Genomic DNA, 12,698 nt, shown 5'->3' on the forward strand with positions numbered 1-12,698 from the left:
GTTCACAACTATACGAGTTGTATAATGAAAAAAGAACGAAAAACAAAAGTATGCTTTTGTAAACTTACAGCATAATTAGCGTCCTAAATTAGGAGATGAAAAAATGAACGCATCTCTTAGTAAAAAGAAAACAGCGCCGATTTTCGGGGGTGCTGAAAACGAATATCACAGTTAAATTTGTTTTATGATATGAAGAAATTACTGGGTGACAAGAAAGTGGGTGCTCATTTTACGTTAAATTTATATAGGAAAGTGATCCCCCACTTTCTGAAAAAGTAATTCCTTCATATCATGAAAACTACTTAGCTGTCCCAAATTTAAACGTACTATTCGTTTTCAGCACCACTGAAAACCATTAAAAGTCGTCATTTTAAAGTTTTGGGACGAGTTGGAATAAAACTTGATATTGACCAAAAAAATTAAGACCTAGTTTTTTTGTGCCCTAATACGTTGAAGCAGTCTTTATACATATATGGAAGAAGAAATTTTGAAAAAAAATAACATTTTAGCGTGGGGAATAATTTTCTATATAAATTTAACGTAAAATGAGAACCCACTTTTTGGCCACAAAGCGTTCAACCAGACATATCATCTCTAGCATTTTTTCAAGTTTGTTGATCGAGGGCGGGAGGAGGGGGTAAAACATGACAAATGCAAAAATGTTTAGTTTTTTATGACGTGGGGAATTACATTTGAAACATAAAATAACGATAAATTTAATTAATTTTTATGAAACCATTATGTACTTTCACCTAAGAATTTTATAAACAGAACGAACCCCAAAATAGGACAAATTCAATTTTTTGACGGGAAGGAGGGGATGATTACCTGAGAAATATAAAATGTTTTTCGAATTAAATTTTGCTAGATATTTTTTTTTGTATTGATTTATTTTTTAATTATCTTTTCTTTGAGGGGGGGGTATTTCCAGTGCTCAATAATCGGAGAATAGTTTCTTCTCTTTGTAGCCCTTTTCTCGAAATATCTGGTGGAGAGGGTATCACATGCTTCTTTTTGGGGGCGAGTACATTTACATGTTTTCATCCGTTCTTTTATTTTTGTTGTGGGGGTATCCACGTTGCCCATGATGAAAATAATTAGTATACCGGTGTGTTTCAAACAGAACTTCATGTCTACCCAGGCAACGCTGGGTACCCATGCTAGTATATATATATATATATATATATATATATAGGAGAGGGGATGATTTGGTAGTTTTCCTCCTTCCGTAGCCTTGGACTCTGCCGTTGGCCAGCATTTGGTTGACAATCCATGCTGTGCTAATAAATATAAAAATAGTGGTTCGAGGTGTTACAAAGCGCAGACTCCAAAACCATTTAAAGATTTTGGAGTCTGTCTCTATTGCGGTTCGAAAACTTGCTTCATGCCGGCAAAAGGAGACAACGAAAACGTTATTTCTCTTTGGGGAACTTTGACCGTTTTTCCACCGTTTTTCCCCCCTCGTTGTGCCAAGCTTTAGTTTTAGTCGCTTTTAAACGCAATAATTTCAGATTAAATCTGTCTTTTAATTGTTTTTTTTTTTAATTTCTGGCACATCCAAATTACCCCGTAGTGCTGTTTAATTTCGCCAGTAATATTGTTTTGTTTTGTATGCTATCGATTTCTCCTGATGAGATGAAAGCCAAAAGAGCTCTCGAGAAATTTCCGTAAATTTTATTTAAATCATTTAAAACACACACACACACACACACACATATATATATATATATATATATATATATATATATATATATATATATATATATATACACTTCCTGTGCGCTTTAGCAAAATATATAAAAAGGGGTTTAAGGATTCTACAGAGAAACGGATAAAGCGTAAATTAATAAGCAAGTAATTCACAAAGTTAAGATGCTGAATGAAAGCCAGCCGGAAATGGTTATAAAAAGAGCGCGGATTCTTTTCCCTTTTCTATTTCTTTTTCTTTTTTTTTTCTTCACATCCAGATAGAATGGGTAGATGCTTCTTCTTTGCCTGACGGAGGTGCGTGTGAATAGCGCTAAATTTTGTTGAAGGCTGCGGGGTGTGGGAGGTAATGAGGTACTTTCGGGGTGCGTGGTGGTGGTTGCGGTGGGGGGACGATGTGTAACAGTCTGAGCAGAACCAACGAAGATGCTTGGAGTAAAAATAACGGCACTGCTCCTCATAACTGATTGTGAATAATAATAGTAGTAGTTAGTTGGTTATGTTCTAACAGTGGCAGGCTTTTTGGTGGAGTTCTTCTTACAGAAAGGATAGGGCCGAAGACAAGCATTGGCGAATTGAGTGGAACGAATTTGGACTACCGTGGTGCGCCGGGTTGCGGAATACCGCGCCGCGCCGCCACCAGCACCGTAGCCGCCGCCACCCTCACAACCAACGCCGCCGCCGCCGCCCTCGCTGCCGGTGCCTCGGGTCCGATCGCCGTACTGCCACCGTACAGTACCGGCGTCTACCGCACGAAGCGATCAAACGATGGTGAGCGGCATCCGTCCGTTACGGAGGAGAAGGGGGTGGTCAGCCGTGCGACCGACGCCGCGACGAGGTGCACCTCGTGTGTACGGATGGAAAACGTCCAGCCAGCTATCACAACATCGGATGGACTTAAAAAGATTATTAGACGGCGACGGAAAGAACCGGGACATACTTTAGTAAAACGACGACCTAGCGTAAGTACCTCTTCGAAATAGAAAACAAACACAGGCTCTTTATTGCGTCATTTACTTTCACTACTTACAAAAAACGCATGTTTGCAAAGTTATGTACTTATTTGTCATTTTTTAGAAGGAAATTGGCTATGATGAGGCTATAAATAAGCCAAGCATATCATCAATATACAACCTCTACTAATAAGTATATTACTAACTTGTATTACCGGATCGAATACATACCATAGTATTTACTTATATATCGCAAAATGATATGCATGAATATAAAAGCGAATATTAATGTACATATTACAAATAATACACGCACACACACACATATATATATATATACATATATTAACGTCGAGAAAAAATGCGTATATTTATCGATATTTATCCATTTTATCATCAGAAATTGATCGAAAATAATATATTGTTGGGGGAACGAATGCATTTTAGTAAGTATTCCACATATTACGTTGTTGTGATTATATATATATATATATATATATATATATATATATATATATATATACATATATATATATAATGCGTTAATCTTTATTTTACGTGCTTACGAAAATCATCTTGATATTTATAAACTCAACATTTATCTGACTAATTAAGTCTAATTAAATATAATATATAGATTGATATATTTAATGGGTCGTACGTTGATACGTTAGCATACCATATATATATAGAGAGAGAGGGGGAGAGAGAGAGTTCCATTTATTATATTAAAGATGGGAACCTATTTCTCTGAGCACTATGATATTGATTATTTTGCTTCGCAAAAGAATATATAGTTTGCACTAAGATGTGAATGAAGTTGTTAATTACTCAGGTACTTTTCGCCATCGTCTGTTTATCTAATTAAACGTTCTCTTTTTAAAATTGTCATTCTTTTGGTTATTGTTATTCCTTTTCTTTTTCGGACGATCGTCCACACCAGCGTCGATATTTATATTTATACCAAGTTTCGAGCGATGTGCTTTCCAACTTTTTTCAGGACTATTAGGTTTTTTTTATTTGTTTTTCAATGGATTGTTCGTGTGCCTGAATGATTCTGAGATGCTGAAGTCCGATAAACTAATGATTTTACCGTTTATATTTTAATCCAATGTAATTCTATAAGCAAGCCAAACAGGCGAAATTCATCAGCCTTCGCCAGTTTTAAATTGGGTAACCTCGTAATATTAAGATGAACTATAAAGCATACATCGACCGAAACTATGCATATAAATACCACATATAATGTAAACAATAGTTTGAATGTAAACAATTTATTATGTTTCTACGATATTCGGCTGATATGCGCACCGGACTTCCTGAGGCTGATGCCTGGCTTATATACGATGATGTTGCCTTTATTTGGTATATGTTGATATATTTTGTAACCTTATAAATTGTATATCTCGATGTTGTTTCGGACGTGCTTAAATGAGTTGAACTAATCGTGAGTTTTTTTTTATCGGATTTAAACACGTTAGAAACAAACGTTCACCCATAATCAACATACATCTCATTACAATTCGGAACAACAAATAACAAAGTCAACGTACATAAACGAACATCACGATTATCAATACGTAGTCTATATGTATGTGAGAGTGGATTAACAATCGTACAATCAAAATTTTACCAAAGTAATAATCAAAACTCAAATCTAAAAATGTAGAAATTATTCAAAGTATTTGGATAAAAAACTAAATAGTTCGATAAAAAGGAAATATAATAGTCATAAAAAGAAATACACATTTTGTAAAACTGGAACATAATAGTCCGATGAATATGCATTAAACCAGTAATAATTGAATTAAAATAGTCCAAAAAATGAAAAGGTTAAAAAAAATTAAACAAAAAAGCAACGAAAAACAATCCGAAAAACGAAAGAAAACAGTTAAAAAAGTAAATAATATTGAAAATGATACGAAATAATTCTATAAATATGAAATAAGATAATCCGAAAAATGAAATAAAATAGTCCGATAGATATATAATAAAACAATAAAAAAAATGAAATAAATAGTCCAAATAAAATTAAATAAAATAGTCCCGAAAAACGAAATAAAATAGACCGAAAATGAAATAAAATAGTCCGAAAAATGAAAAAACTATCGTAAAATAAATGAAATAAAATAGTCCGATGAATAAAATAAAACAGTCCGAAAATGAAATAAATTTGTTAAAAAATTAGATAAAATAGTGCGATAAATATCAAATAAAATAATCTACAAAGTGATATAAATATTCCGAAAAATAGAATAGAACAATCTTCAAAATGAAATAAAATAATCCTATGAATAGTAATAAGACAATGGAAAATTAATTAAAAATAGTAAAAAAAAAAAAAAAAAAAAAGACGAAATAAAATAGTCCAAAAATGAAATATAATAGTTCGATAAAAGAAATAGAAACGTCTGAAAAATGAGGCCCTGTCGGTGGGGCATTAGAATACATCGACTGCCCCCCCCCGGTAGAAGGTAAAAGTCCCTCAATGGGGGTCCTGGATGTGACCATAAACTATATCCAGTGGTGAGGCCCCAGCTTGCGGGCTTTGGGGAGTGTGGAGCCACCCTTTAATTACCATTGCTCCCAGGTCCACTCTTACCCGGAGTGGTAGTGCCTGTTAGGGTTCCAACTATTGGTTAAATAGAAACCGACTTGAAAACAACAAATATATTCTTTGGATTCGGCATTAAATAACCTGAAACGGGTTGATATTCCGTAAAACAAAAACAACCAACCCACCGAAAAATGAAAACATAAATTTTCAAAAAATGGAAATACAATACTGAGAAAATTAAATAAAATACTGAGAACTAGAAGAGTCTGTTGAACATGAAATACAACTGTCTGATTAAAATTGTCCAAAACATTGAAATAAAATAAGAAAATGAAATAAAATACTGAAAAATATAAGTCTTGTGAAAATGAAATGCAAGTGTCTTATTAAAATGAAAAAAAAATAGTAAAAGAAAAAAAATTGTCTTATTAAAATGAAAAAAAAAAATACGTTGAAAAAGAAAATAGTTCAATAAAAAAAAAACTTGGATGAAATTGATATAGTCTGATAAAGTAAAATTATCTGACAGAAAATAAGGTCGCCTTCCATAAACGAGAAAAAAATTAATGTGTTCTAATTATCGCGAAGAATAAAGAAACATTTGGCAACAGAACAGTTGCTTACATAACACCACGCGTGCTTTATCATATAATCGTAACGTCTAACCACAATACAAAACAACTATAATTTAAAACAAATAACGCGAAGAAAAAGCGTTGTAAATTGTGACGACAAAATTAACGTTAAATAATCTAAATATATTACTTAACGATTATGATTGTTGAATGAGACATGTTTCAGCTTGAAAAAGCCTCCATTCACTCCAGAGAGACAATTGGTAATCTCTGTGAGGGCACTTGTCCGAGAATTCAATTATGTAGCAGGGGTTGTGCAATCTGCAACCACACCTCTCTTAAATGGACACTGCTTGCTTCCAGTGGCAAGGAAACTGCGGGTAATGCTAATATAAGTAGGGAGTGTTTCCGCATAGAGCAAATGAAATTCCCAAATGTCACTTATTTTAGTAATAACAATGCTGACCATCTTGTACAATCATAAATGTTTACATTCCTTCTTTAAATACGCACGAAGACTAATATTATTTAGGTACATCTATCCATCAATTGATACATCTATCTATCGATTGATATTATATATATAATGCAGGCTCTTTCAGTCTCGGACAGACTATGAATACCCACGAATGATTGCTTGCGCGTGGAATATCTGTGGCAGGAGGTGCGCAATCACAAACCACACATCGCCTTCGACGACAGTGTTAAATACTAGTGGTAAGTGAAGTACAGGCCGACTTGAAACAAATGCCGAGATAAGCGGAGAGCACATGCAGCGCCTAAAATTCCTAAATGGTCATCCATCTGATACTAACCAGGCTGTATATATATATATATATATATATATATATATATATATATATATATATATATATATCAATGGTACAGATTGTTTCGTAAATAAAGAAGTGTCTAACTAATAAAAAAAAACGACAACTTAGGTTTAAATCTATTACATAGCGTTCAGTTATCTGTTTATTAAAATGGCTGACAGGTGAAGTTACTTATTTAAACACAGAATTTCACCGGGCTTAAAACTATTCATGAAACCATTGGTACAATTAAATGTAAATTTCGGTAAAATTCATGAATAAATATTACAATCTTGTGAAATAGTTTAAAATTTATTGGAGTTTTATCTACATAACATAATCAACAATCACACACATACACACACACAACATATTCTCTATTTATTTTAATTATGTTTTAAATACCTGTTACATATATAAATTTATTTTGAGATCCAATTATGAAAAATATTCGCCTGTGTTCTTAAAAAAAAAAAGGAATTGTATTTCGAATCCTTGTTAACGATTACATATGGTATCTAGGTTAATAATGTTATTCTACTTAGTAATACATCTAGAACAGTAGAAGGGTTTTGCAATCGTAAGTATGTTGTAATGCTTGCGCATGTTCTCGCTTTGATCATTCTGACGCGTGTTTTCATTGGCTAATGCCGCGACATTTGTTATAATTTTGAATAATCAAAATGTTAGAGAGGGAGAAGGAAGAGGATAATAAAGTTACCCGTCAGTCCGCAATATACCTTTCATAGCATGAGTATGACTTGTGTACGTCGAAAAGTTAAATAAATCAACCCATGCTTTATTTGGAGTATTAAATGCCTCATTCATATCAATAATTTAAATAAAATAGATTCCTGGAAGATGTAATACTTCAGTGTGTGTGTTTTTTTCAGGTTATTCGTATATATATTTGGTACTGATTCATTATGGAAACGTTTTGAATCACACTTATTAATAATAATGTCCTTTCTCGACAAAATATTCGTTACTGCCATTAACTTTGTATTTATATTCTCATAGTAGACGTGGACAAGAATATCTATAAAAGGCCCCGTTGATTAGTCGGTCGGAAATACTTGTTTGAAATGACAGTTATGTTGGTCAGTTATGCTTAAGTTTTAAATAACATGTTCTTTTTTTTTATAAAGGCCGAGCATAGATTCGAGATGACATTTTCTTTGATCAGACCAACTTAAATTTGAAATAGCATTTTGTTCGGTGAAAACAACTGAGCTTTGGAATAGCATTTTGTGTCAGTCAAACAGGCTGAAGTTTGAATGGGAATTTTGGTAGGTCATTCCAGCTTAAATTTGGATTAGCGTTTTGCACGGTCAGGTCTGTTAGCTCAGCTTAACTGTACAGTAGCATTAAAGTCAACCATGTCGGTCATTTCGACTTAAATTTGGAATAGCAATTTACTCGGTAATGTCGGTCAACCCAACTTAAATTTTTAAATAATATTTAGATCGATAAAGTCGGTCATTCCAAGGTAAATTCTATGTCGCGTTGAAGTCCGACGGATCATCGATAAACGCGCAGATTAAATAGGGGAACATCTTAATAATATCCGTTCGTATTTTGTGAATGAATTAAAGAATGGGTGTGAGGCGTGTGTTGGCGGAACTATCCTGCAACCATATGTCTTATCAAGAGTGAGTCTATGAAAATAATAATAAATTGTCGATGATGAGGGTCTCTCATACTTAATGACTGTGCGTCCGTCTTCTAAAGAACATGTGCGCATTAACTAGACTCTCCCAACACTAGAAAAGAAGACTCCCTTTGTGTCATGCCGCTTTTATGTTCAGTTTCAGCTAAAGAGAATTCCATTCTGTATTTTTGTTTTTCTGCTATTGTTTTTTTTATTTATTATTTTCTATTTATTTTTGCTATTTTCTTTCTCTTTCTCTCTGGTGCTTTTTCTTGTTCTTGCCTTGTTTTATTATTTGTCTCATTTTTATGGTAGCCTTTCTCTTTGTTTCTGAGTTTTTGAGGTGAAGATGTTCTTATCTTAAATATTGTTCACACAGCGTTTCACTGAAGTAACGTGCGATATTTTTCAGCAAGTTTCCGTGACGTAACGGATACAGTTATAGGTTAAGTTTACTTGTAAGTGATTCCGATCTGTAGGATGAAGGCTCAAATCTTAGTACGAGCGATATGATGAATACAATTTCGAATTCCTTCAAACTTCTAACGTGTGCTTGTTCAGGAAACGAGGGCATTGATTAAATAAAGGTTTCGTTTGAAAAAAAAGATTCGACAGGATACACTTGTAGAAAAATGAAGGTAACATCGGTCGAAACGTTGTGCGAATAAAACTCCAGATGAGAACGGTTACGTCTCTGAATTTTAAGATGAGGATTAGTTATTGGTATTATTTGGATACGTCGGACTATCATTCTTATCTTGTGTGTCCTTATCACAACTTTTCAGTCGATGTGACCTCTGACCTTTCTCAGACGTATCTTGTCGAACTTAGGAATGTTTCTCTCGAACTCAGGAATTTGGACGGACTTTCGAACGGAACCCTCCATTCACGAGGGCAGCATACTCTTGTTCCGTTAGCGATGACTGGATAGAAGTACCAAGTAATTCGCAATTGTATTTTTTGGTCGCCCACACTGAAGAGTGAACCTTCATCCTTCAGGAGAATATCACTTGCACAATTTAGTTTTCTAAGTATTCTGCCCACTGCGCCACATGTGTCCGGATAATGCAAATAATACGGATATTTTCTTTCTATCTTACCTTTTAGTTTACTTTTCATCTCGTTATCCTTTCTTTTTTTATGTAAGTTTTTTTTTTATTTTCATGCTTTCCTTTGTTGCATTTTTCCATTTTACTTTTTTTTACTTGTTATGGTACATTAGTATCTTTTTTCTTTACTTTTCTATGCTATCAGATCATTAGATTTTCTCTCTTTTTTTCTTTTTCTCAATATACTTATGCTATCGTTTGTTTCTTCTTTATGTTCCATGCTGTCTTTTGTTTTTTTTTGTTTTGTTTTTTTCTTTCTGTAACGTTGTCTTTAAATGTTCACACGAACATGCATGCGGAGACAGTCGCAAAGAACACAAAAAGAAAATAAATTGGACTTAGCTTTTCAAGGTGAAATAAAATGCATTTACTTATGGTACTTTATAAAATAATGAAGTGCATTTAGTTTTACAACTCTGCCATGTAGTTCACAAAACTCCGCTGTGTCAACACGTGCTTAAAAGTCTCTGACGTTGCCACAGGCTACACGACGGCACGCGTTGTTCTCGTTTTATTTTATTTGTCTTTTTCTTTCTTTTTTGTTTGTTCTCTTTACATCGTTATATCATTCTTATCCTCCAACGATACTCCGTGTCTTTATTTCTCGTTTTTCTTGTTTTATTTATTTTTTCCTTTTTTTTTTTTACTTTACGTATTTCTCATTTTTATCCTTAGTTTAATTAGTTTGTTGCTTCTTTACATATTTTATTTATTTTCCTGTCATTTTCTAGTAATAAAATAAATGTTCTATTCATTTCAGCAATTTGCATAAACTCCGACAACGTTGCTAGTACTGTGCTTAACGAACATTTCTTCTTTCAACTTCTTTTTATTGAAATAAGGGAAGTTTAATCTGTTCATTGGCTATTTAATAGAGCGATTTACTGATAGGCATGTTTAATTATATACACCATAACAACGTTAACAAACCAATTCCTGGATTAGTGATTTTTATGTTTGGATTCGGAACAGAAGCTGTAACTTTTCACAAATGTTTTTATTTTTATTATTATTATTATTATTATTATTATTATTATTATTATTATTATTATTATTATTAGTGGGACCAATGGAAATTCCACAACGGCGTCTTTCATATGTAATGAATTCTTGCTGGACATTTTAATGACATTTAGCGTGAATTGAGACCCTTAGATATTATCGTAAAGATTTTGTTCAAACTGTAAAAGTATTTATCTCGGTAATCTCGGTAATATGACTATTATGGTCTATCTCTTATATCCATATTGGAGTCTGTGGTATATTTTTACTGTATGAAGGTTCAGCGCGAACGGAAAGCCCACAATATCATAATAGCCTTAGAAAAAACAGACACCGCTCTTAGATCCTAGCCAGAAGACCAAAAAGATATATTTTAGTTTCACGTACTGCATAAAAACGACATCATTTTTAGTTTTTTTTTTTTTATATTGCATCTTCGGTGATTAGGAGATCACATTTATTAAAAAAGGAGGATAGAAGGTTTTCTTAATAAAATACAAACATTACATTAGCGTATCTATATGCTAATTTAATGTTATAGTATGTTATCACATTCTATACTCCTTTTTAATAAATAGTATCTCCTGTTCGAAAAATTTATAATATGGAAACCATGACCCACGTACTTTCATACATTAACGGTACTACAGTATTAATATATATATAGATTATTATTATTATTATTATTATTATTATTACCTCCACCACCACCACCTTTGAAACATTCTATAGTATTGATTTGTTTCTGACTGCTTGATCTCCCGATTTATTTCTGACTGCTTATTACTAAGAAAAATGCTCTGTTTAAAACGTTATGTTCAACGCCTTTAACTCTTACACTTCCTTGAGCTTAATCTCTCCATGTTGCTTTTCCTGGATTACCTCCGGGTGTGTCCTTTCTTCGACTTTTCTTGATAACAGAGAAGCAAATTATCGGCATTGCCTTCAGCTATTCAGGAAAACTGCGAAAAAAATGTCCCGGAAATTATTTATGAAATATAATTTTGAATTTTATGACGTTTTTTTTTCTTTTTAATTGTAAGCTCTATTAAATATTCTAGATATTAACTTTTTTGCACTTGCAAATTGATGTACATTATAATTGATTTGAATTGCCTAAACTGTGGTTGTTTATATATTAAAACGGCATTTATATAATAATACGGGTTAGTTTTGTCCACATAGTAAAATGTAGTAAATCCATGCTGTTTTCAAAGAAAGTGTTCGATAATAGTTGTTCATTTAGTATAAATGTTTATTTACAAAAAAATTTTTCGTTACAAATTTGGAGACATATTTCAGCAAAATCTGAAAATTGTTAAGCCTCTTGTTCTGATTCTAGCAGTCGTGATGAATGTTTCTTAGCCCGAAGTGTCTATATATTTTTAGCTTTGACCGAAATATGTTTTCAAATGTGTAGCCAAATAATGTTCGTGCACACACAGACGTGTGTATATATATATATATATATATATATATATATATATATATATTGAGTAATGTGATTGATAATTTAAAATTTAAAAATCTAATTATAATTAAATTAAAAATCCGTTTCATAAGAAGGAACAATAACAAAATCAGATAATTGATTTTGTTATTGTTCCTTCTTATGAAACGGATTTTTAATTTAATTATAATTTGATTTTTAAATTTTAAATTATCAATCACATTACTTAATATTGAATTAGCTCTAGGAATTTAACTATCGAGCTTATTATATATCTAAATTACAACGAGCACTTTCTATTTCCTGTATTTTAATTAAACTAGTAATTTCACTGTTACATTAAAATACACTCAGCTCTTTAGACTATTGTTCTAATCTCCTTTAAATTATATATTATATATATATATATATATATATATTATATATAATGTTTTGTTGTATTGTAAATTATAATGTACTGAGAATTAGAAGAAAAGTAGAAGCATTGAGTACAACTTACACTAATAATACTGGATTGACTTTGAGACAGGTGCACGACTAAAACGATGAAAATAAAGCTGGAGTAACGACACGAGAAAGTATACTTATAGCAAAAGCGCCGCTCGCTCTCTCTTTCTTTTCTCTCTCTCTCTCTCTCAAACACACATACACTTTTTCCCTTTACGCCTCTCTTCTCTATCTGTATTATAGTACAATCTGTAAGCCAATAAATAAAAGAATCAGTTTATTTTCATAACAGCTGAATACTAGTGCTTATTTCACTCTACACACGTCTACTGTACAACAGTAAGTGTGAAACTATCAAGACATTCATATGTACTATCTACCGATATCACGTGATAAGTCGGATATTTATCAAGTGCGTAATCAGAAAGTCTTGTA

General features: G+C 32.5%; 1 protein-coding gene across 9 annotated transcripts in view; it reads left to right on the forward strand.

Moving 5' to 3' along the window:
- LOC145292080 (cys-loop ligand-gated ion channel-like) overlaps nt 1-12,698 on the forward strand; it is a 1,494,476-nt gene that overhangs the window by 469,549 nt on the left and 1,012,229 nt on the right. For 3 of the 9 annotated variants that reach the window (XM_080138140.1, XM_080138138.1, XM_080138142.1), the window contains exon 1: nt 1,843-2,669. The exons of 3 other annotated variants lie outside the window; for them this stretch is intronic. In XM_080138140.1, coding sequence (XP_079994266.1) covers nt 2,565-2,669 — 105 coding nt within the window. In that variant the 5' untranslated portion in view covers nt 1,843-2,564. Of the gene's footprint in view, nt 1-1,841; nt 2,670-12,698 lie in introns of those variants that run through there. 3 more of the 9 variants (XM_080138139.1, XM_080138144.1, XM_080138141.1) reach the window with 3 other exon arrangements.

This window comes from Euprymna scolopes, chromosome 13, assembly GCF_053919585.1.
Source record: "Euprymna scolopes isolate OS-2025 chromosome 13, ASM5391958v1, whole genome shotgun sequence".
Taxonomy (NCBI): Eukaryota; Metazoa; Mollusca; class Cephalopoda; order Sepiida; family Sepiolidae; genus Euprymna; species Euprymna scolopes.